At 35.1% G+C, this 26826-nt stretch overlaps 1 protein-coding gene across 1 annotated transcript in view; it reads right to left on the reverse strand.

Moving 5' to 3' along the window:
* Positions 1 to 17101: 17101 nt before the first annotated feature.
* Positions 17102 to 26826, reverse strand: part of LOC102594861 (chlorophyll(ide) b reductase NOL, chloroplastic) — a 29922-nt gene continuing 20197 nt past the window's right edge. The window contains exons 10-13 of the mRNA XM_006346631.2: positions 17934 to 17984; positions 17798 to 17839; positions 17497 to 17607; positions 17102 to 17382 (exon numbers count right to left, since the gene is read on the reverse strand). Of these exons, the coding sequence (XP_006346693.1) occupies positions 17335 to 17382; positions 17497 to 17607; positions 17798 to 17839; positions 17934 to 17984 (252 nt within the window). The 3' untranslated portion in view covers positions 17102 to 17334. The remainder of the gene's footprint in view (positions 17383 to 17496; positions 17608 to 17797; positions 17840 to 17933; positions 17985 to 26826) is intronic.

A 26826-nucleotide genomic window follows, 5' to 3' on the forward strand; every position in this document is an offset into this window, starting at 1 on the left:
CATGATAGCTCTCATGGAGAATTTTGGTAGACACCCTTGTTGAGCTGATTGTGTTCTTGATCTACTTGAGGACAAGCAAAAGTTTAAGTTGGAGGTGTTGATGAGTGGTAGATTTATACTCATTTGAGACCTATTTAGCTCAACAATTAGTGTCCTCAATGTCTAATTATGTCATATTCTAATAATATTTTGATTATTTGTAGCTATGATGACTAAATGACAAGGAACAGATGAATGTTTGAAAGAATGACCAAAAATATGAACAGAAGTGTAAACTCCATGTTGTTGATCGCCTAGCAAGAAGGGAAGATCGCCCAATGGCATGACCTCACTCAAAGAGATAATGCACGACACATGAATTAACTGAGGCATGTTGACGAACCAAAAGGGGAATGGTGATTCGCCGAATGAGAAAGGCAAACATGCTGACCCTCATCAAAAGGAACAGTACATGAAGAAAAATTGAAGGCTTGAAAAGTGAACAAAGGTGGTACTTGGTGATATATCGAATGTGAAAGACAGACTCAAATGAGCTCGCCAATTGAGGTTCAAACATCTGAAGCCTAGAGCAACAGAAAGGCGAGCTGTAGAGTTGTTGGCGATTTGCCTAGTATGATCGGTGAGCCCGACTAACGTCGCCCAATGGGTCACGTATTGATTTTTGGGTCAAATTTTGGGAAAATTATAAATAACCCAAAAGAGAGAGAAAGTGGAAAGTTTAGAACTTCTAAGTCCTAAAAAATAGTTAGAGAATTCTGATTCTTATCTTAGAGAGAAAAAGACTTGCTTTGTGAAGAACACTTTTAGTCTTTGGGGTTTTTCAACTTTTGCTCTTAAAAGTGACAATTTGAAGTTGAAATTCAAAGTGGGTATTGCTTGTAATTGCTAATTTCATGTTATCCATGGCTTCTTTCATGGAAGGGTTGGGGGTTATGTTGTGGAAGACAGAAGGATATGTGACAACTTTCTTTTATGATTTAAAATATTGAGAAACTGATATAAATGTGTCAAGTCGATCGTTCCAAGCCAACCCGACTCAAGTCAAATTTTTTAAAATCAGGTATCGATTCTGGATCCCTTTTGGGGGTAAGAGTTGGTTGTTCGGCCTGGCCCATGACCCGCCAAAGTTTGGGGGATGGAGTTTGACAGAGTCGGTCCGGTTCATGGGCCGAACCGACAATATTATCTTTTAAAACATTGTGTCATTCTCCAACTTATTATAAATTTGTAAGTTGACAATTGAGTTTTAATTATTAATTGTCTTGTTATTGAAAACTCCAATTCAAATTTCATTTTTCATCCAATTCTTTCTCCATCTATCTATATTTCTACTTAGTTCTTGCCTATTATTCTATTTTCAACTTTGAAATTTCAATTTCTAACTTTCATCTTTCATGGGCTTAAATGAATTAAAATACTTAAAAGACGTGTATTATAGTGTCATTAATTTGAAATACGAAACTTGAAATTTGAATTTTAAATTTTAATATTTGAAACTTGTAACTTGAAATTTGAAAGTTAAAAGTTAAAAGTTAAAAGTTAAAATTGTCTTCTAAATATTGAACTTCTTCATTGTATAATACCTCAAACTTGGCATCATTCGGGCACTGTCCACTGTTGGTTTCAACAGAATTTACCAACTTGAGTCCACCTCTCATGACATATTTAGAAAACAAATCGAGTTGGGTCATCATTTTGGCCATGCTTTCATCTTGTTCATTTTCCTTCTCAATTTGGTTTTTACTCAAATTCAATTGTAGAGTAGAGACTTGGTCTTCTATAGTATGCCATGCTCGGTTGACTTTGATCATGTCATCTAGCAACAAAGAAGCCACATCATACGGTTGTCTCATTAATCCCTGTTGGACTAACTGATCAGTCATGTCTTTATTGACTGAATCAAGTCTATAATAGAAGTATTGCAACAGCAAATGCGTTGGACATTGTAAAAGTAGCTTCTTGAACCTTAGTCACGTCTCATGTAGAGGTTCACCTCCTATGCGCTTGAAATTTTGGATCTGGGTTCGACGTTTAAAAATTTTTGAGGGTGGAAAGAATCTCTCCAAGAAGGCATCATTTAGCTCCTCCCACGAAGTGATAGAATCATTTGGCAATTTTACCAACCATCTAGTAGCCTCTCCCGTTAAAGAGAACGGAAATAACATCAACCTTACGAACTCTTGAGATATATTCCTGAACACAAATGGTCCACATACCTCTATGATATTACTAAGGTGTTCATGGGGATCCTCATGAGCTAGGCCCCTAAAATTTCCTTTTTGTTAGAGCAATTGTAGCATTGTTCTGGTAATGTGAAACACAACCCACCCGGCTGTGGTGTGGCTTGAACAATATTCATATGCATATCATTAAAATCACCAATGTTGTCGTTTTTACCTTAGTGACAGTCGTCGTCACTACCATGGTCACTCATTGTATAAGGCCTGCAAATTAGTCAAAAACTACACAAACAACAATCTACTACAACTAAATAAGATTAAAATTTAATTTCTCAATTAGAATTCTCAACCACCATTTCCTGGCAACGGTGCCATTTTTTATCACGCTCAAATGTCCTCCTTAAACCCAATTAAAAGGGACAGAAGTCGTAGTCAACAAAAACTCAACAAAGAGTCGGGGTCGAATCTCAAAGAGAATGGTATATAGTAGAGAATTCTGATCAAGAAATTTGGATTGTAGAATTGCTCATTTGTAATAGTAAGAACGAGTGAATGGATTATTCCACCAATTTAATAAAAAATCTTTGGTTATCAGTTATCACAACTAAACTAAAATTTCAAAGAATTCGAGAGTTAACAAGCAATCTAGAGGTGCGGTAATTGGAAATTGTTGTCACATAGGGGTAATTGTGTTGCGCTATAGTGATAAACATTCATGAATAGGCTAGGTCATCCTCACTGACTAAAATCATCTTTCGATCTCAAAGCATCTATGCATAGAATATCCTTTCGATCTTATCAAAATGCCCAACTCAACAACCCAATACCTTACTCTATTCTCTCTTTCGATGCAGAAATAGGGCAAATAGATCTGACTCATAACCTATTTTCAAACAAGTTACATACATCAAACCAAAATTTCTAGTATTGGACTAATTACCCACTCTAATCAATCACTTTCGAGCATCGGCCGAAGATCGGAAGTAGGAACTAAGTTTGCAACTTTAACCCATAAATTAACCCCATGCTAACAAGCTCAAATTCATGTATGAATAGTAGAAAATCAGAGCATAACACAATACCCATTACATTAAATCAAAACTCAACCACATAATTGCACCCCTAGATCTTGGGGTTTTAGCCACCTATCACAAAAATCAAAGAAAATATACATTCCATGTAAGAACCATATGAAATTAAGCAATTAAAAGTAAACCTAATTTGTATTCAACTTTGATTTATCAAATTCAAGAGCAAAGTTGAATAACCCCTAAAGCTAGAAAGTGTTCTTCACAAGGGTCAAATGTTCTCTCTCAAAACTTAATTTCAGAACTAATTTTTAGGACGTCCAATTTCTCTCTCCTTTGGGAAATTTATAATTTCCCAAAATTTGGCCCAAAACCTAATGTGCACCTCATTCGGCGACATTAGTCACGCTCGTCGAGCACGTTTGGTGAATTGCCTCTCCCTCTTCAGCTCACATTTTCATGCTCTAGGCTTCAGTTGTTTAAACTACATTCTGCAAACTCGTCTGAGTCAGTCTTTCACATTTAGAAAATCGTCGATTACCACTTTGGTTTGCCTTTCTAGCATTCAATCTTTATTCTTACATTGTCATTTTCAGTGATTATCAGCAATGTCACATTTCTCATTCGGTGCATACCTTTATTTAATAAAGTTCGCCGACCTAGCACGATAGACACAAATGTTATGCGCTGTTATTTTGGGTGAGGTCGTGATCACTAGGAGATCCACCCTTCTTGTTAGGTGATCAACAATGTATAGTTTGACTTCTTTTTGTATTTTTGGTCGTTCTTTCAAACACCAATCATTGTGTTGTCCATTTTGCTTTCATAGCTGCAAATCATCAACATTTTATCAAATAGGACAAAATTGGGCATTGAGGACACTAATTATTGAACGAAAATGACCTCAAATGAGTGCAAATTTATCACTCATCAAGCAATCAGGTATATCTCAGTCCCCTACTATGCCTTTCACTTCTACTCTACAGCTGCTACTACACCTGCCCCTACTCCTGTCTCCCGTCCCCCCTTGACCCAAGTTATGATCTACCAAATGGGCAGTCTTGCCCAATGTGCAGATGTGAGGGTTGTGAGGGTTGAGAAGGAGATTCCCTCGTTAATTGATATGGTTGTTGAGAGGTTTATATCCCACTGAGAGATATGTGTACTTAATATAAGGTTACGATTGAGTCACATGTTGTGAGGTTGTACAACCTCACTACTATATTAGAGTCCCGAGAGAAGGCTGAGGGTAGTTTGGATGTGATTACTACTATGCAGGTTGAGTTGGGTGCATTGAGGGCCGATGTAGACCATCTGAGGTCTACAAACATTACTATGCTTTGGGGAGAGTTTCCCCTACGTGATGTGCCTATTTTAGTGCCATCTACTATGCCCAGCAGTGATCCATCTCAGAGTGTATAGCTGAGTGAGGAGGATGAGAGAGTTGTTAATGCAGATGTTGATGTGGAGGATGAGAGGGTCGACGATAATTTGGCCGAAGAGACTGATGAGGAAGAGTTGAGTAGAGAGGAGGATGAACAAATGATTGCTTTGACATTGACTGAGTTGCAGGACACGTATGAGATGATAGTCCATGCTACATTGGAGATATCCCTTCAGGAGACTTTTGCAGTGGCACCAGTGGAGTCTCTTTGGACTCCACCATTCCTCCCACTATTGTGCCCCCAGATGATGCCACTCCTCTAGAGACTCCTCATTTGAGCACTCCACAGGCATACCCTGTGAGGGGGGCCTTTTAACATTTCTTCTCATACTCTTTTATTTTATTTTCGCATTGAGGACACTGTTATTTACATTTTGGTGGAGGGCACTTGTGCCAATATTCCCCCTTTTTATTGTATTTTGGTATTTTGTTACTTTCAGCTTTTGGATGATTGTAGTATTTTGTTTTTGTTTTTATTATAGTGTTTCCTTTGGTTTTTATCTCTCTTTGCATTTTTCTCTTTCCCCGTGAGTTTTAGAAATTGTGAAATGCTTGAGTTTTCATTGATAGTAATTCAAGAATCAATTGTGTTCAATATCGATGTCTTGAATAGTACTCATAATGATCATGGTGTAAAGTGTTTGTGTTACAAGAAATAAATCTATGTGATTGCACTTTTAAGTGTACTTTGTGAATCTTTTGTTGACTAGATGCATTTTGATGTGTGCCTTTCTAGGAACATCACACATAAGTTTTTGATCTTTTAGGGCTGTGCTAAATTAGTGTATTTGAAGTGTCATATGTGCTGAGGTTTTACTTGAAAGCATGTGTGTTGAATCCTAGAATTTGTCTTGTTATTCTAATTGTCTAAGCCTTGGTAAGTGTTAGGCATGATCTTGGGCAAAAATTCTAAGAGGGAACCCAAGCTTCCATATCCTTTGTTACTACCTTGTGAGGGTGTGCATCTATTTTGGCACCATTTGAGCCTAAATCATTTGTCGACAACCATATTGAAATCCCTTGAGCCAAATTGTCCTTACCTTCTCCCCTAAAATCTTTTTTGAAGCATTGGTTTGTTTGAATAATCAACTTAGGCCAAAAGCCTAAGTTGGGTGTGTGGAAAGGAAGGAGGAATAAAAGTTAAGTAAAAGACGAAGAAAGATGAAATGAGACTCAATTTTAACGTTTATTACAAAAAGAAGGAATCCCTCATTTTATATATTACTACTATATAGAAGAGCCATGTGGTGGACAACCACTAGCACTTTAGCAAATTTGACTTTCATATAAGGGCAAAATGGTAATTCTATTCCATTAGCTTTTTCTTACATGATGAGATATATATCCAGTAGATTCTAGAATAATGGTAATAGGACACATACATTTTTCCTTCCTTGGTATACATAATCAGTAGATTCTAGAATCCATCTCCCTCTATCACGTAGCTCTATTTTTTCTCTCCCGATGCATTCCTATCTTTTCAGATATTTTTCAGTTTTGGTTCAAGGTCCATAGCCACATTTGCAGAGCTGTAAGCTTTTTTTTTTCAAAGTGCGTCGGCGGTGGTGCTACTGGTGGCGGAGGAAAAGTTTCCTTCAAAGTCACTCTCATTTCTGATCCCAAATTGCCTTTCAAAATATATGCATTATTAAGTACCTTCACAAACTAGCGTCATTATCGTTAATGGTATATTTTTGTCTATTTCTTTTTCCATAAAGAATCTCTAATCCATTTCCCCGTAATTGAGTAGTATGAATTGTGACATGTGATCCTCTTCCAATTCTCTTCAGATTTCCAATTTCATGGATGGTGTTATTGTTGTTGTGCTTGACTGTTCTTCGACCGTAGTATTTTTTTCTTTTATTTTTAAGATTTAAGAATTTTTTTCTCTTTAATTTGTTTTCAGATTCGATTTACAAAGATGAAGGGCCCAAAAGTGGGTTTACAAATTTTCAAAACAAATCTAACATTTCCATTTGATACACTCATTCTTGGCTTGGGAAATGCTCTCTTCGATGCAGTGAAGGAAGGATAAGAGTAAGAGCAATCGTTTGAACATTTTCAGAGTTTACTTTTCTCTTTAGCTTTTGATAACACATTTTTTTCATGTCCAAGTAAGTATAATTTTTCAATCCCCATATTATGCTTTTGATGAAACCTTTCAAATTGCAAATGATTAACATATTTTAGTGGCCGAGTCATCCAATTACAAGTTTGTTCTTTTCATTAAATGTTAACTTCCGTCGTAGTCAAATAATTAGTTGAGCGTATTATTCGGTTTCGAAAAATAGCACAATCAGGAATCATCAATGGGAATAGATTGGATTCTTATAAAAATTTTGTTGATTGTTTTTTCTTCTCTTTTTTTCCCCAGTTTCTCTTGAACCTTATAGGTAGTACTGATCATTTTACCCAAGAAACATTTTCATTTGTAAATGTAATAATTTGCCTAAGCAGTCAAAGTATCATCATCACTTGGACGCAGAAACCTCTTAGCATTACTATCTTGGCTTATTTCATATAGGGATAAGGGTTTGAAAAATACCCAAACTTTGATCGAATTTGTTGTTGCGATACTAAACTTTCATTGAGGATCTATTACCTCCCTAGACTATTTAATACCGTATTTTAAACATATATATTTTCCCACGTGGACATAAAAATAATGCAAAATTATAAATAGTATTGTGTCCATGTGGGCACATATATACCTTTAAAATACACTATTAAATAGTTCAGGGGGTAAAAAATACGGTATTAAATAGTCTAGGGAGGTAATAGATCCTCAATGAAAGTTTAGTATCGCAACAACAAATCCGACCAAAGTTGGGGTATTTTGCCTAAGCAGTCAAAGTATCATCATCGCTTGGACGCATAAACCTCTTAGCATTACTATCTTGGCTTATTTCATATATGGTATCTCAACTCTATTTTGGTGGTATTGAAGGTCTTTGTGATTATTGTTTCTCTTGCAATTTGAAAATGACTATTGTACCAAAAGTTGTTATTACCTTGACTTAAAAGTTTGTTTGTTTCACGAAACGAGATGATAAAATCTTAAATCTTTACTATTAATCAGGTTAGATTAGCGAAAGAAATATGCCTTGCTTAGGAAATTCAACATACAAAATTCTGATATTTGTGTTCAGGCCTTCAAGGCATATTCTGATAGTTGAATTCAAAATGATAATATAAATTAGGGGAAAAAAGTGAAGCGAAGGGACGACCAGTTACAATTTTGAAAATCTTACTTCATTTAAGGGCAACAACAAAAAAGTAATTGGCTTATAAGTGATTCAATGTTAAATGAAAATTTCGAAGGAACTTTTTTCTTTTTTCATCTCCAGGGGAGACTTGGATAGAGAAAAGAAATAAACTCAGCAACCTCTTCATCGAGTGTGCAATGGCAAACTTTCTTACCTCTTCTCCAACAATTGCAATAAGTACTTCTAAATTTTATAAGCTTCCATCTCAAAATTTAGCTTTAATATTGAAAATTCTCACTTTTGACAGACATTCCTATTCTCTTGTAAAGAAAATAATTGGGTATCTTTTGTGTTATCTTAAAATTAGAGTATATTGGATCACAATGGATAAATTTTACTATTTTTGATATCTATCCTATAATTAATATCTTTTATAGACAAAACTTATGCAATAATTGTAGTCGAAATCCTTTCATTTTCTTTGGACATAAATTAGTTCAATGTTTGGACTGAGGGTTGTAACGTGTTTGTTTGTTGAATGGTAGTTATTAGTAGAGTGGCACCAAAAATGGTTTTAATTCTAGAAATCGATCAGGGCTGTATCCAATTGAAAAATTGCATCAAGATATGTATTTAACAGTAGCTATTGCTACACCTGAAATAGTGTATAGAGTTGTGATCTTGTGGATTGATAAATGATTTTTAGCGGCCAAAATATGACCTATGTTTATCAGAAAAAAATGGATTAACCTCGACTTTTTTTAGTGAGAGTTGCAATATTATTCTTTTCCAAAATACCTATACATGGGATAGAAATGACTAAGAGGATATGATTTGCAATATGATTCTTTTTCAAGTACACATATTTATATTGTTTCAATTACCTCAAAAAAATATACTATAATGTTGATGTCACTATTTTTATATTTTTTTATCTAAAAACTCGCGACTTGTTTTGTCAAATATAGGGGTAAGCTAATTTTCAAGCTAAACACGATTCAAATATTCTCTATTGTTTGGGCTGCTTTCTTGTGTGTAAGACCCCTAATGTTTTTTAAGCACACATTTGATACTCTAATTAGAGTGTAAAGAAATAATTTGAAATTCTTTGTGCGAGATTAGGTAGTTCAAAGTAATAAAAATTTTGAAGATTCTCTTTGTACAAGAACCCAGAGGCAAGGAAGTACATATTAGATGAAACTAATGGCACTACCAGAAAACACCAAGTATGTATGGTATCAATTTTGATTTCTTCCACCCTATGCTTATATCCCGCTCTTTTTATGATCTGAAAAATACTTGCATATTCTAAGGGTTGTGAAATGTGATGCACAGTTTATATGGAGTTGAATACTTTTGACGCTGCAGAAATTTAATTTTATAAGGTGAATAATTTTGTTTTATCAAGCCGAAACTTTATCCACTCTTGTGACAATTATTTTTATACTTTCTGTCCCATTACTTTCTTAATAATGGCTATTATGTTGTAATTTTGAAGTCAAAGAGGCAACTAAAAAATTGAAAGGAAGCTTTTAAAAACTCTCTATATATTTCAGAGCTTTAAGATTTATAAGGAGAACTTTGGGTCTTTTGAAAATTAGCGACAGGTTGAGTATTCAGAGAAGGAAAGGAAAGGGGAGGGGAGGTAAGGCAAAAAAATGAAAATGGAAAAGGCACCTTGACTTTGAAAACTCAAGGTCAAGTAAGGGAAGCACAAGATAACTAATGGCAAGGGCCGTAGATAGAGATCGAGTAATAAAGGGTAAAGAGAAGCTTTCTAGCTTGCTCCAATCCAGATTCAGATATGCAGAAGTCCCAGAAAACCGTCAGGCCAATTGAGTGCACACAAGTTCATTTGACAAGATGGAAGAATTCATTTGACAGTATACATAAAAGAACTGATTTTTTAAAATATTTTTTATAGCTAAAACTCCTCTAAACCTTGTGTAGAAGCTTTAACAGTGATAATTCATGTGTGATTAGTCACCAAGACGGATTGTTGAAGTAAATTCTGCATGAGGCTCATAAAAAGATTGTTTCCTTAGTTTGTAGTTACTACTTGAATATGTTAGTTAGTGTGTCAGTTGTGTAAGTTATTTTGTAGGTCCGGTGTTTTATCTGTTGGGTAAGAACTCTTAAGTTTCTGCTATATGCAAGTCTTATTTGTGGTTTGTATTGAGTACATTTGTTGAAAGAATTTGTGCAAATGATGTAGATGGGATATGTTTGATACTTTCGATTTTAGCCCGAGATATTTATTTCATATATCATTGTGTTGTCGAAAAATGCATTGTTTCACCTGTGAGAGCTAATAAGGATATCCTGATTTTGCTTTCTTTAATTATATATAGCAATTATTAAATATTGAGTTTGGGTTATCTGTAAATAATAAAAATAAAACGGAGTATTTATATTTATTTAAAAAAAAGTTATGTATGGGTTGATATTCTAAAAGTTGCATATTAAGCATTTGAATATCGACCTTTTGTGGAGCCTGGTGATAAGAGCAAGGAGCTTGAGGAGAAAAATGTATTGTCGTTAGTTTTAGTTTTTAATTTTTGCTTCCCTATTTAATTTTTTTTACCTCTTTTCTTGATCTATTCAGTACTTTTGCATATGAGGATCACCATAATATAATATATATAAATCATCTATTTACTTGATGTTATGACTTCCGTATATTGCTAATATTTTTTATATTGATATTTACACATATACACGTTAGGTGTTTGAAGAAATGTGACTATTTTTTTAGCATCGTACAATAGTTATCATATGATAATTGCTTATAGATACAAAAGTGAGATTCTAAAAAAGGAGATAGTATACTCTATATCCTCTGTGGTGCAATGAGTTGCCACCGTTCACTATGGCGATCCTAGCAAAATTAGATATTCAATCCACATATATCTATTATATGACATGGGGGACTATTGATGAGCTTCAATCATTCTTTGTCTTGGTGTATCCATCTAATTTCTGTTTGTACGAAGCTTTAGGACATACAAAGAGAGTAATGGTCCTTTGCGTGAACTTATAAGATGACATCTAAGAGTATTTTTTCTTATATTGCAGCCTGCAATTTTCAGTACTCAATTTTTTTGTTAATAGGTAGAATTAAGTGCAGAAAAGAGAACATATATTGTTACAATTTGTATTTGTGACATGGCACGATGTATCTGATAGTCCCAATTGTCTTAGTATGTCTAAACCTATCCTCTTCACCCAACAATTTCGCAATCCCAAAATCACTTAAATGGTCAACCATGTTTTCATATAGCAAAATGTTGCTAGACTTCAAATTATAATGCACCACTAGCAGTGAATAGACATTATGGAGACTAAATTGGGTATATTGTTGTTGTATGTTTAGTGGTAGTACTTAAGTAGAACAAGTTACATTAGACCTCAAACATACGTAAGTATCTAATAGTTTTAGCTTCATACCTCATTTGTTGTGCTAAGAATTAGTATCAACTGCTTCGTCACTTTAAGAGGTGAACTATTGCGACGCTGTGTAACTATGTTTGCAAGGTGCTGAAGCGAAGCACCTTTGAGAAGCGAGTGCTTTGGCAAAGCGATGTTAAGGTGAAGTAGTATGAAACATCTTTCCTTTATATTTTTAACATTTAAAAAGGTTTATTTCTAAGCAAAAAGAAGTTTGACATCAAAAATTTACATTTCACATCTTCTCCGATGATTGACTTTCTTCTTCTACTTCTCCATCTTGCTATGTTTTCTTCTTCTTTCTTCTCCAGCGCTCTCCGTTGTCTGCGCAGCTCTGGCCTCTTGTTTTTCTTTCTTTCATCTTCTACTTTCTCCATCCTAATTTCAAATGTAACATGTGATTTGATAAAAGACAATTCAGAAGAAATTGATCACAACATACAAGATGCTCTGTTAGTGTTTGATTTATAAATAGTATATATAAGTGTAATTAATACTTTCACATATGTAAATATTCAACTACGTAAATATTCCACTTCAACATCCAATAGTATGTCGTCCGCAAAATATGTAGAAATTTTGCAGTTACTATGTTTAAGATAGTAATATTTTAATTTACTTTATATAATGGTGTTTATATGTGATTTGATCATTTATATTAATCAATTTTAGGCCACGAATAAGACTACACGTTGGGCCCGTGTTTGCACGGGCCACACTTATCTAGTATATATATATATATTTATATATATATATATATATATATATTACATAGAAGAGTGAAGTGGTAGGACGACCAAGGATAAAAATGTAATTTTATTCTAACAAAAATCTATTAAGAAAGATAGCAAGAAAAACAAATAATTCTAGAAACATCTTTCTGTATATGAAGTGAATGATTATCAAGGGTAAAAATGTAATTTCATGCTAATAAAAATCTACCAAGAATAATAACACGAAAACTAAATAGTTCTAGAAACATCTTTAGTTATTGTTAGTACTATTAACTCATTTTGTTATCACTTCACTTTCTTTTCTTTTATGGGTTATGGTGATATCTATGCATTACTCTATTGTACTATTACTTTAATTAATTCCTAATAATTTTTTTATTCATTATGCTTACTAAAAATTTGAAGTTGCCGGATCAAAACTTGATATTTTTCAATTATATAGAAATGTGAAGTTGAGGATGATCAAGGGTAATATGGCCATTTCATATATATTTCATTTTAAAGCTCTATAAATTATATTTTTAAACTTGTTAAAATATTTTTTCAAGTGGGTAAATTTCCTCCACAAGTTACATAACTTTTCTAGAAACTATAAATTATAAGATTTTCTAGAACTAAGTCTATGACACAATAACTAGACATTAACTCATTCTTCATTTCATTCACTCCTCAATTCTCTCCCTATCATGTCTTATACCAATAAATTTCTCGCCCTTTATTTCTAATTTGTGTCCTAAATATTATACACTCCGGCATAGATCTTTTATTAGGAAGACCAATAATGCAGTTTTTTTCCAACATTAAGAACTTCAGTTTTGATCAATTCTCTATATAATGACCCTACTTTTGTAAATTAATTATAAGACAAAAGTAAAATTCAATTTTCTTAGTTGACATATCACTTTTGGGACTTGTCCATATAGCCTATTTTCAGCAAAATTCAACTGTTCCACACTTTTCAAACATCCTAGTGCATTAGTTAGCATGTTTAATCCAATATCAATCACAATTGCGTTTCTCAAAATGCCTAATTCAAAAGGAATGCAACCACTGAGCAAGCTCTTCAAGAACAAAATTTTCAATAATTTCGGAGCATGTTATGTCATTTCCTTTGGTTCTCTTTAGACTTTTCAATTTCATGGTGTTGCTTTTTCCTTTTTTTGGATTGTAAAGACAATTTTTGAAGTATCTAATTTACTTGATTTTTCTTTTTATGTATAATCCAAAAACTTTACGTAACATATATGTCATTATATAATTGATTGAAAAACATATATTTATTTATTACTATTAGTTTATCATTAGTTAAAATCATTATAAGAAAGTTATATAAATTATTATATTAACTACCTCATGCTAAATTATTGTCGTATATATTATATCAACTTTTGTTAATATTTTTAAATTCTCATTTATTTGAGGTAAAACATTTATTCATCATATATATTAATTACTCTAAAAAAATTATTTCTTTACTATTCTAAATTGTTCTCCTAATTTTAATAAATATTAAGACAAGACACAAAGTCATAACTTTTTTTCATCATTTTATCACTTTGTAAAGAATGAGATGATTCGTTCTAATTTTCATCAAGTAGGTCATTATTTTTGTTTGTTAAACACCTATTACATTTTATTATAATTTCCTATCATGTTTATTTGAAAATATCATAATAATTTTTCTTTCAAAAAACTAATCAAATTTCTATTATAAACATATATAAAATTGTAATATTGGGCCCGTAAGGAGCCTTTCATTATCTAGTGTGTGTGTGTATATATATATATATAGGGAATTCCAAATAAAGTGATTGACAAATCAAAGTATCAAAGTTTGAGTTCTCAAATGAAAATAAATAAAAAGAACTTGAGAAGAGGTGAAAATGATTGCAACAATATTTTGAAAAGGTGAAGTCACTATGCCAGATTGACGATACCTTAACCCTCATCCTCATTACAAGCCTAAAAGATCCTTGAGATATTGCATGAACTAGGTTGTGTGATGATTGGAAAATATAGGCAAACCTATGGGATGAATCCTTGCATGTATTTCTCTTTTGAGAGAGTGAGAGTTGCATTGATTCCTTCTTTATTGATTTTCTTTGTGAGAGCATGGAATTGTTCTTTATGTGAGGGCACTTGAATACGTTTGTTATAATATGGTCTTGCATTAGAAAAGAAGCTATAGTAAGCTTGAGCTTGTGTTGAGACCGGCTAGTCGATCATTTGAAGCTTCTCTATCATGATTGAGTGTAGCATGTTATTGAGAGTCTCTTGTAATGGCACTTGCATGTTAGCTCTCATTGAGAACTGTCGTAGACACCCTTGTTGAGCTGATTGTGTTCTTGATTTACTTGAGGACAAGCAAAAGTTTAAGTTTGGAGTGTTGATGAGTGGTAGATTTATACTCATTTGAGGCCTATTTAGCTCAACAATTAGTGTCCTCAATGTCTAATTATGTCATATTCTAATAATATTTTGATTATTTCAGCTATGATGGCTAAAGGAGAAGGCAAAGATGAATGTTTGAAAGAATGACCAAAAATATGAAAAGAAGTGTAAACTCCATATTGTTGATTGCCTAGAAAGAAGGGCAGATCGCCCAATGGGTATGACCTCACTCAAAGAGACAATGCACAACACTTGAATTAATTGAGGCAGGTCGACGAACCAAAAAGGGAATGGCGATTCGCCGAATGAGAAAGGCAAACATGCTGACCCTCGTCAAAAGGAACAGTACATGAAGAAAAATTGAAGGCTTGAAAGGTGAACAAAGGTGGTACTTGGTGATACACCAAATGTGAAAGACAGACTCAAACGAGCTCGCCGATTGAGGTTCAAACACCTGAAGCCTAGAGCAATAGAAAGGCGACCTGGAGAGTTGCTGGTGATTTGCCTAGTATGATCGGCGAGCCCGACTAACGTCGCCCAATGGGTCACGTATTGATTTTTGGGTCAAATTTTGAGAAAATTATAAATAACCTAAAAGAAAGAGAAAGTGGAGAGTTTAGAGTTTCTATGTCCTAAAAAATATTTAGAGAATTATGATTCTTATCTTAGAGAGAGAAAGACTTTCTTTGTGAAGAATACTTTTAGTCTTTGGGGTTTTTCAACTTTTGCTCTTAAAAGTGATAATTTGAAGTTGAAATTCAAAGTGGGTATTGCTTGTAATTGCTAGACTTCTTTCATGAAAGGTATAATTTCTTTACTCTTTGTGATGGGTGGCTAAAACCCCAAAATCTAGGGGGTGCAATCATGGGGTTGGGTGTTGATTTAATGTAGTGGATATTGTGTTATGCTCTATTTTGTTGTTGTTCATACATGGATTTGGGTTAATTAGCATGGGGTTAACTTATGCGTTAAGCTTAATTCCTACTCTCGATCTTTGATTTATGCTCAAAAGAGATTGATTGGAGTGAGTAATTAGTCTGATACTTGCAACTTAGGTTTGATGTCTGTAACTTGCTTGAAAATAGAGGTTATGGGTCGGATCTATTTGTCCTATTACTGCATCAAAAGAGAGAATAGTTTAAGGTATTGGGTTGTTCAATATAGCACATAGATGAGATCGAAAGGAGATTCTATGAAATGATGTTATGAGATTGAAAGAAGATTAATATCATTGAAGATGACCAAGCCTATCCATGAATGTTCATCACTGTCGAGAAACATAATTAGCCCTACGTGACATTGATTTTCAATCCCCGCACCCCTAGATTACTTGTTACTTATTTGAATTTATTATTGAATCTTGGCTTAATTGTGAATTTTGATAACTAAATCCTTTTATTAAATTTGGTGGAATCGTCCATCCACTTGTTTTTATTGCTGCAATTGAATGAATTTAAACTATGGGATTTGACCCCGACTCTTAGTTGGATACTTTTATTGACGACGACCACTTACTCTTTTAATTGGTTTTGAAGAGTAGTTTGAGCGTTATTACTGGGCCACTTTAGGTAATTTTGTAATGTTGGCCTAGAAAAGTGGTAAAGAAATGTTATGGGATGTTAGCTGATGCAATTTTCCCTATAATTTTAGAATTCATTTTTGGGCTGTGATCAACGCAAGAGTGACGAAAGGTTTGGGTGATTTGACCATTAAGGTAAATAAGACTTCGATGTCAAAAGTGAGTCTTATTATGTTTAGAATAACATAACATGGTCCAAATTAACTCACCATTGCAGTAGGACGAAATTTGGAGATATTTTAACCCCCTCTTGGTAGAAGCCCTAGTATGGAAACATAGAAAGTGTAAAAATTTCACAAAAGGTTTATTTGTAGTTTGTCTACGCCTGACATGTATAGATGTGATCACAACTGAAGAATTTGGGAGATACTACACCACGAAAGTTGAGTTGCAATTGTAGTACATAAGGGTTAGACTTAGGACAAGTATGTTGCAATCATAGTATTATGGCAGTGATTGCAACCTTGTTAGGCTTGGATTCCAGTAGATACTGCTAGGAGAACACACGTCGTTGTGATCTTAGCACTTGTTAGGTTAGGGAGGGTCTTGGACTCCATGTTTGGCTATGATCGCATCAAGTGTGCTGAGATTGTAGATCTACTATGCCCAAATCTCTACACTTGCTGCCTCAGTATCCTTCTTAGCTGTGTTTTTTGGCTTTGTCTACCTCCTTAGTGTTGTGTTGCGAGTACAACCACCTTTTTTGTGATCATAGAACAACATCACGCACATGCATTGTATCACTACGTCAAACACACATTTATAGCCTTACAACTCAAAAACACCCACACTAAGCATTGTGAGAACTAAAGACATTCAAAAGAGCTCCAAAAAGTAATGTGCGTTATATTTTCCTCCAGAATAGTATGTAAATCAAGTCATGCAAGTTGTGGCCAAGATATTTGAGTACGTCACACGCAAGTGAATATACCTGTTTAGACCTCAATCTGCGAATTTTCTAGTTCATACTGGCGAACAACTTCTTTGAAGGAGAACTTAGTATTTTAGCTGGGAGGAGGATGGCAAGCACTAGACCATGCATGATTTCCGTAATATAAAAACATGAAATAGCGGATGTACGGATGGCAACTCTGATGGAAAAGCAAGATTGTATTAAAATACATCATAAGACTCACTAATTTCGGTACTAAATTGAATTTAGAGCTTCTAACTGGACATTTGGTGAAAAGAAAATTCCCTTTGTTTATTTATCTATCCAGGTCAATAAGAAGAAAAATGGCAAGGTTTCCATTGATATACACAAGTTGTGATCAGCAAAATGAGAAATAAATGTAGACCCTATCCATCCATTTGGACCCATTGCATCAATCTTCAAGAACATACCGATTCCGTCTAGCACCAAACGCAATCCTCTGTATGTCAATACAAAATCATGATATCATTATATAGAAATCAGGTGTCACTGTGTCAGAGACCCAAAGGAAAGAGGCGAACGAAATTAGAGGAGCAAAAGTGCTCCACTTAACTGAAAATATTTGGGAATAGGCTTTTAATCCTGTGAGGAAACGTATGTAAGTAGCCTTCGTTGATCCATTGGTCGGTATTGATCTTATATTTGGGACTAAATACTCTGCAACCTGTAAAAATAGAAGCATAGATGAAGCCACGGGAAATAAGACAAGTGTGGTACGAGTGAGGACGCGACAAATTTCATATTCATTTAAGCTGTTCCTGGTGAAACTTTTCACCTGCCTATGATCAAGCAAATATTTCATTCGAGGCAACAAATAGAGAATCAACTACTACTTAAGATATTGGAATTCTCACCACATCTGCTGGCTCTGCCAAAACGTTAATGAAGAACTTGGCCTGCATTAAGCATAAAGTTGTTTTAAAATTTTCTTTTTCAGAACCGGCAGACCCCAAATGAAAGAACATAAGGAATAGTTAATCAGCATTCTACCTGCTTCGTGTTGGCACCGGACATTAAAAGATCAGTTGTGACCATTCCAGGCTGCAGTGAGTGGAATGTGGGTTCAGATAATGGAGACAAATGATAGAGAAATAAAGAGATGTCAAGCATAGACACATTGACAGTCCAAACAAAAACATTATATAAAAACAGGCCTTAATTTGCCAAAAAAAAAACAAACAAAAATAGTATATATATATTCTAGAATATATAACAGAATGACTGATATGCAAGCATGACAGCTTCTTGTTGTTCTAGATCTCCATCAATCTAGGAATATTCCCTGCATTGCATTATTTTGGCTACTAACAGGAACTGATATCATTTGAATCTCAACTGAAGTTAACATAGGTTGAGCAGTCCAACTACCTCATATAGGAAATATATACATTTTTGCAATATAACTTTTGTCTGCCACCTTTAAGTTCTAAAACAAAATAAGAAATTAGGTCAGTGGATCTTGCAATCTATCCAATATGGAAAATCAGCAGCCGACAACAATCTTTCAAGTTCTCAACACAAAAGCTTTAATTTGCACCACCATTGAGACAATCAAGAATCTACAATTTATCACCTTTCATTAACATGCAAACCATTCAAGGAAGTTATCAAGGTGGCAAGACAGCAAGGGGCTGTTTGGTAAACTATATAAGAATAATGCTAAATAGAGTGTATTAGTAATGCTTGCATTATTTCTTATGCATTGTTTGGTTTGGTGTATTAAAAATAGCATGCATTGCATAATTATTTTAAAAAATATTTGTTTACCAAGATATCCTCACAAATAGGGTAGAAAAGATGTAAAAAAGGTTTTGGGAGGCGATTGAGTCTTTAACCATGTTAATGCATGCATTAAATCACCTTTCATTACTAATACTGTGAATTTCTATGTATTTAGTAATACTCTTCAATACAAAATAGAGTGTATTAGTTTTACATAGGTTGAAAAAATGTACCAAACAAGGTATTATTAATACACAAAGTTATGCATGCATTATTTCTTCTAATACACTCTACCCAATGGCCCCTAAATGCATAAATTTATTGCTTGAGCACCATCAATAAACAATTCAGCCATAATATCTCGAGACCCTTCTAAACTTTACACCTTTAATTAGTGCACATCTACTAAATTATTTTTGGTCTTAATTTCTCCCCTTGGCTATTTGGTAGCTCCTTTTGGCCAGTACAACAACATTGTTAGAATAAGAATAAATATATAAATCCTACTTAGAATAGGAATAGGAATAGGAATCCTAATTGGAAAAGGAGTCATAGGAATAGGAATCCTAATTTGAAAAGGAATTCAATGTAGTGTTTATAAATAGGGTCTCAATGTAATAATGTCGATACACAATTTCAATAATATATTTCTCCTAAATTTCTCACACATGGTATCAGAGCAATGGTGAGAAAATTAAATCAGCCGTCACTGTGCAATTTTTTGGTGACCTAAATTGCTGCTCGAGAAGATAAATTTTCTGGCAGTGTTTTTCAGCAATTTTCTTTTTCCAGTGGGGTCGCCTCCTAATTCCAAGGCTGACCATATAATTTTTTCCTGATTCCGATCAGTTTTTGGTGATCAGATCTCTTTATCCGGCAGTCAGATCTATTTCCAAGATCGGTTTTTGGTGATCAGATCTCTTTTTCCAGCAGTCAGATCTATTTACAAAAGTTCCAGTTCCGGCAGTCAGCCATTCCAGCAATCAGATTCCAGCCCCAAATTCTTCTTATTTTATTTTTTTGGTGAGAATATTCTAATTTCACAATATGTCGTTCGGGATTGATATTTTTGGCTCCAAGAATATAGGAAGTTCAAGTGCTATGATCACTACATAACCATTAATGGGAAGCTCAAACTATTTAGCTTGGGCTTCTTCGGTTGAGTCGTGGTGCAAGGGCCAAGGCGTCGAAGATCACTTAACCAACACTGCTTGTGTTGTAGATGAAAATGCAAAGGCTAGTGAGGCAGATAATAAAGCCAAAGCACTATGGGAGATGGTTGATGCTCAATTATGTAGTCCCCTATCACGATCTATCGATTCAAAGTTAATCACCTTGTTTCGCCCATCCCAAATATGTTATTTAGTTTGGGAAAAGGCTCGTGCTTTATGTACTGATGATATATCTCGATTCTATGATATGATATCTAGAATGACCAATTAAAGAAACATGAATCTGGTATGTCTACTCACTTAGGACAGGTACAAGCAGTTATAAAGGAATGTGAAACGTTAATGCCAGTCACTACAAATGTGAAAAAACAACAAGAGCACATACAAACGTTGTTTCTAGTTCTTACACTTGTTGGACTTCCTCCTGATCATGATGCAGTGCGTGATCAGATTTTAGCTAGTCCTGCAGTACCTATGAAGGATGAATTATTTTCTCGTCTAGCCGTACCTCCCAGCAACAAAGTAGTTTCATCATCCACCATTGACTCCTCTATTTTGGCATCTCGAACCATAGACAAACGAATGTATCAGCCTATGGAGAATCGGCGAGGAGGTCGTTTTGGAAGATCTCGATTCAAGTGTAGTTATTGTCATAAGCTTGGACACACTCGTGACATATGTCATATTTTGTATGGTCCACGACCCAAAAATTAATGATCCTACTGCTATAAAGGAATATAATGAGTCCCTTCGAAATCGCGCAAGTAAGCAAACATCTCCACAAGTATCATTTGTTGCTCAGCCTGATTGACCACCCAATAATGCTCATATTGATCAGGCAGAATATGATGAGTTCCTTCAATATCGAGCAAGAGAGCAAACAACTCCACAAGTAGCCTGGTTACTCAGCCTAATGTTCATGTTGCGGGTAATTCTTATGCTTGTGTGTCACAGTCTAGTACTCTTGGATCATTTGTCATGGACTAAAGCACTTCTGATCATATTTCTGGTAACATATCACTTCTGATTGATTTGTTTATTCACAATCTCTTCCCGCTATTACTCTGGCCAATGGGATCCAAACAAAATCAAAAGGGGTTAGAAAAGCCAAACCACTCACTTCTGTCCCTCTAGACTTTATTATTTATGTTCCTGGTTCTCTTTTTAATCTAGCATCTGATAGTCGTTTGACGCGTGCCCTACATTGTCGCATAACCTTTTTTGATGATTCTTTTCTCATGCAGGACTGTAGTACGGGACAAATGATTGGCAGAGGACATGAATCACAAGGCCTTTACTATCTTACCTCTTCAAATTCCTTCACCTCATGCTTCGTTACAGATCCTCCAGCCCTAATTCACAAACGTTTGGGATATCCGAGTCTATCCAAGATAGAGAAGATGGTGCCTAGTTTGTCTAGTTTATCTACATTAGATTGCGAGTCATGTCAACTTGGGAAACACATTCGTGCTACATTTTCCCGTAGTACTGAGAGTCATTCAAAATCTATTTTTTCGTTAGTTCATTCTGATATTTGGGGTCCTAGTAGAGTCAGTTCACCCTTAGGTTTTCATTATTTTTGTTAGTTTCATTGATGATTATTCAAGATGTACTTGGGCTTTCTTAATGAAAGATCATTCTGAGTTATTTTCTATATTCAAAAGTTTCTTTGTCGAAATACTAAATCAGTTTGGTGTTTCTATTCGAATAGTGATAATGCCTTAGAATACATATCCTCTCAGTTTCACGAATTTATGACTCACCAAGAAATTATTCACCAAACATCTTGTCCGTACACCCCTCAACAGAATGGTGTGATAGAAAGAAAGAATAGACATCTCATTGAGATTGCTCGCACTCTTCTCATTGAATCCCATGTTCTACTGCGTTTTTGGGGTGATGCAATCCTTGCATCTTGTTATTTGATTAGAATGCCCTCATCTTCTATTCAGAATCAGGTTACACATTCCATATTGTTTCCTCACTTACATCTATACTCTATTCCCCCTCGTGTCTTTGGAAGCACATGCTTTGTTCATAACTTAGCCCTGAGTAAAGATAAATTAGCACCTCGTGTTCTCAAATGTGTCTTTCTTGGTTACTCTCGAGTTCAAAAAGGGTATCGTTACTATTCACTTGATCTTCGTCGATACCTTATTTCCGCCGATGTCACATTCTTTGAGTCTCAACCTTATTATACATATTCTGATCATTTTGATGTCTTTGAGGTCTTACCCATACCTCAGAGGTCTTACTTGTACCAACTTTTGAGGAATCTACATTTACTTCTTCATCTCCCGTGGTAGTGCCACAACTTCTGACTTATCGTCATCGTCCACGCCCAACACTAGTCCTAGATGATTTATGTCATGCGCCGAACCCTGCTTCTACTGCGGACTTGCCTCCTTCTAGTCAACCGATTGCACGCCAAAAAGATATACGATCCACTAGAAATTCTAACCGACATTATACTTTCTTGAGTTATCATCGTCTCTCATCACCCTATTATGCCTTTGTATCATCTTTGTCCTCTATTTCCATTCCTAAGACTACAGGTCAAGCACTTTCTCATTCTGGATGGAGGCAGACTATGATTGATGAGATGTTTGCTTTACATTTGAGTGGTACTTGGAGCTTGTCTCCCTTCCTACAAGTAAATCTACTATTGGTTGTCGTTGGGTTTATGTGGTCAAAATTGGTCCGGATGGTCAAGTCGATCGACTTAAGGCTCGCCTTGTTGCCAAAGGGTATACTCAAATATTTGGGCTAGACTATAGTGACATTTTCGCTCTTGTGGCCAAAATAGCACATGTTTATCTTTTTCTATCTATGGCTGTCGTTCGTCATTGGCCTTTTCATCAGTTGGACATTAAGAATGTTTTTCTGCATGGTGATCTTGAGGAAGAAGTCTATATGGAGCAACCATCTGGTTTTGTTGCTCAGGGGGAGTCTAGTAGCCTTGTATGTCGATTGCGTTGGTCACTCTATGGTCTAAAACAGTCTCCCCGAGCTTGGTTTGGAAAGTTCAGCACAGTAATTTAGGAGTTTGGCATGACTCGTAGTGGAGCTGATCACTCTGTGTTTTATCAATAGTTAGCACCAAATATGTGTATTTATTGAGTTATCATCGTCTCTCATCACCCTATTATGCCTTTTTATCATCTTTGTCCTCTATTTTCATTCCTAAGACTACAGGTCAAGAACTTTCTCATTCTGGATGGAGGCAGACTATGATTGATGAGATGTCTGCTTTACATATGAGTGGTACTTGGGAACTTGTCTCTCTTCGTGCAAGTAAATCTACTGTTGGTTGTCATTGGGTTTATGCAGTCAAAATTGGTCCAGACGGTCAGGTTGATCGACTTAAGGCACACCTTTTTGCCGAAGGGTATACACTGATATTTGAACTAGATTAGTGATACTCTCGCTCCCGTGGCTAAAATAGCATTTGTCTGACTTTTTCTATCCATGGTTGTTGTTCGTCATTGGCCTCTTCATCAGTTGGACATTAAAAATGATTTTCTACATGGTGATTTTGCGGAAGAAGTCTATATGGAGCAACCACCTGGTTTTGTTGCTCAGCGGAAGTCTAGTAGCCATGTATGCCGATTGCGTAAGACACTCTATGGTCTGAAACACTCTCCTCGAGCCTAGTTTGGAAAGTTTAGCACAGTAATTCGAGAGTTTGGGCGTGACTCGTAATGAAGCTGATCACTCTGTGTTTTACCGATAATTTGCACCAAATCGGTGTATTTATTTGGTTGTTTATGTTGATGATATTGTTATCACTGGCAATGATCAAGATGGTATCACTAATTTGAAGCAACATCTCTTTAAGCATTTCCAGACTAAAGACCTTGGCACACTGAAGTATTTTCTAGGTACCGAGGTTGCTCGGTCTAGATTAAGTATTGTTATTTCTCAACACAAGTATGCCTTAGACATTCTTGAGGAGACAAGAATGATGGGATGCAGACCCATTAACACTCCGATTCCAGGACAGGGGGAGCCACTCAGTAATCCTGAAATGTATAGACGGTTGGTTGGAAAGTTGAATTATCTTACAGTGAATAGTGACTAGACCTGACATCTCTTTTTCTGTGAGTGTTGTAAGTTAGTTTATGACTTCCCCTTTTGATAGTCATTGGGAAACAGTTATTTGTATTCTGCGATATATAAAGTCTTGTCCTGGTAAAAGACTACTCTTCGAGGATCAAGGCCATGCGCATATCACTAGATTTATATACGTTGATTGGGCAGGATCACCCTGTAATAGACGTTCGAAATCGGGATATTGTGTTTTAGTATGAGGTAATTTGGTGTCCTGGAAGAGTAAGAAACAGAGTGTGGTTGCTCGATCTAGTGCAGAATTAAAATATCGAGCAATGGATGCAACAACTTGTGAGCTAGTTTGGATCAAACAGTTGCTGAGAGCTAAAATTTGGCGAAATCGGTCCGATGGAACTTGTGTGTGATAATCAAGCGGCCCTTCATATCGCATCAAATCCAGTGTTTAATGAAAGGACTAAGCACATTGAGATTGACAATCACTTTTTGTTAGAGAAAAGATACTCTCAGGAGATATTGTTACAAAATTTGTGAAGTCGAATGATCAACTTGCAGATATCTTCACCAAGCCCGTCACCGGTCCTCGTATTAATTAAATCTGTAACAACCTAAGTACATATGATTTGTATGCACCAGCTTGAGGGGGATTGCTAGAATAGGAATAAATATATAAATCCTACTTAGAATAGGAATAAGAATAGGAATAGGAATAGGAATCCGAATTGGAAAAGGAGCCATAGGAATAGGAATCCTAATTTGAAAAGAAGTCCAATGTAGTGTTTATAAATAGGGTCTCAATGTAATAATGTAGATACACAATTTCAATAATATATTTCTCCTATATTTCTCACAAATATAACTAGTGAAATTCCATAAGTGGAGTCTGGGGAGGTAGAGTGTATGCAGACCTTATAAATACCTCACGAAGGTAGAGAAACTCCAAAAGACTCTAGACTCAAGTGCAACAAATCCAAGTAGAAGAAAACAAAAACATCGAAGAAAGCATAACAATTACTTAAGAAAGCAATGCAGAGCCTACGAGAAGGAACAATAACAAAATAATGGGATAATGAAACACAATAAATAACATCTGATGATAGATATCAAAAGCAAAAAAGTACAAGAATACGACTAGTACTACAATAGACACCAACAAGCCTAAACCTTCTAAAAGCAAGTCGACACTCCACTACCTACTAAATTTCTACCCAAACAAGCACCTCCACACCTAAAGTCATGTCCATGATAATATGAAGTTGTGTCATGTCTTGTATAATCACGTCTCCCCAATACTTTTTCTTCCTACCTCTACTTCTCCTCGAACCCCCTAGACTCAACCTCTCGCACCTCCACACAGCGACCTCTGCACATTTCCTCTTCACATGCCCAAACTATCTCAGTCTTGCTTCCCTCATTTTGTGCGCCATGGACATCACTCCGACCTTGTCCTCGATATCTTCATTTCTAATTTTGTTGCTCCTAGTATGCTCACATATCTATCTTGAAATGCTCATTTCCACAACTTTCATCTTCTAAATATGAGAATTCTTGATTGGCCAACACTCCACCCCATGCAACAAAGACGATCTAACCACCACTGCATAGAACTTACCTTTAAGTTTAGGTGGTACCTTTTTATCACAAAACTCCGGAAGCAAGCTCTTTTTGGCTAGTAAGGTTGATAAAAGGTATTGATAAATTAGCTTCCAAGTGAAGTATTTTTCAAATGTTAATTGTCACATAAATCATAATCATATATAATGGTTCGTTTGTTCCAAGTGTGTATTTCTTTTTAATATACCACCTATTTTACCCCAACTTTGCATTTTTTTATTTCTTCCTAAAATGATTATTCAATTGTATGCCTTCTCTTTTTCTAGCAAAATTTGTAAAACAAGTTTACTAGAGCTCCATTACTTTTATACTAATAAACTTTTTTAGTAAATATAATGAATTTTTAACAGTACAGTTCTTTTTATATCATATTTAGATGCAATGACAATTTGTTCAATCATGTATTTCTTCTTTTGGGGCCAAAAAAGTAAAAATAAAAACTAGATAAAACTTTTGTGTAGCCAAATAAAAAAATTTAGCCTAAATAAGGGAGTTCCAAATATGTTTTTACAAGTTGGCCTGAAAATATGACCCTAAAAAGTCAATGAATTTAAAAAGGTTAAGAAATATATTTTATTTATTACAAATACTACACGGACAAAACTAATTCATGTGGCAGAGAGTGCATCACACCTTCTTGTCTGAGGTTGTTCAGGGGGTGGAAGCTACCAAATGGTCAAATATAAGAAGGTATAATTACGAACAAAAGTAGTTTTAAGTGTATACTTGAATAAAAATATCAAGTTCAAGGAGGTCCCAAAGTAGTATGCTAACAATTTAGGGTGGACTATATAATAATCTCATGGACAAAATGCAGGTTTATTTTATCCAGCATTTGGTTGGAGGTATTAGGCAGTCGTGGGATTATTTATCCCACCATTTATACCTTAGTGATAGATAAGTTATTTGTTATCCCATATATATAGTGGAATAACTTATCCCAGAATTAATAATCCTGGGATAACTTGTTCCCAACAAAACAATCCCTAAGTGAAATTGCACAATTGACCCAAGGACAAACAAGATTCAGGCTTCAAGAAAGGTGGGGGTGAGGTACTTTCCCCGGCATACGGAAAGAAAATCCAGGATGACGGCTTTCAAAAGACGAGTAAGGGACGGGGAGAGGGCGACTGAAAAGGAGGCTCGACTTCTTTTTTTTTCTCCTTTCAAACAAAGAAAAATGGTTGAAGTTTTTCTATTTGGAATCGTGTTAGGCCTAATTCCTGGATTCTTTCTCTCGCCTTACTACTGTTTATCTTAAAATATCTAAGAATGAGGTTTGTTTTATCCTTCCTTTGAGATGAATC

This window comes from Solanum tuberosum, unplaced genomic scaffold, assembly GCF_000226075.1.
Source record: "Solanum tuberosum cultivar DM 1-3 516 R44 unplaced genomic scaffold, SolTub_3.0 scf00081, whole genome shotgun sequence".
Lineage (NCBI taxonomy): Eukaryota > Viridiplantae > Streptophyta > Magnoliopsida > Solanales > Solanaceae > Solanum > Solanum tuberosum.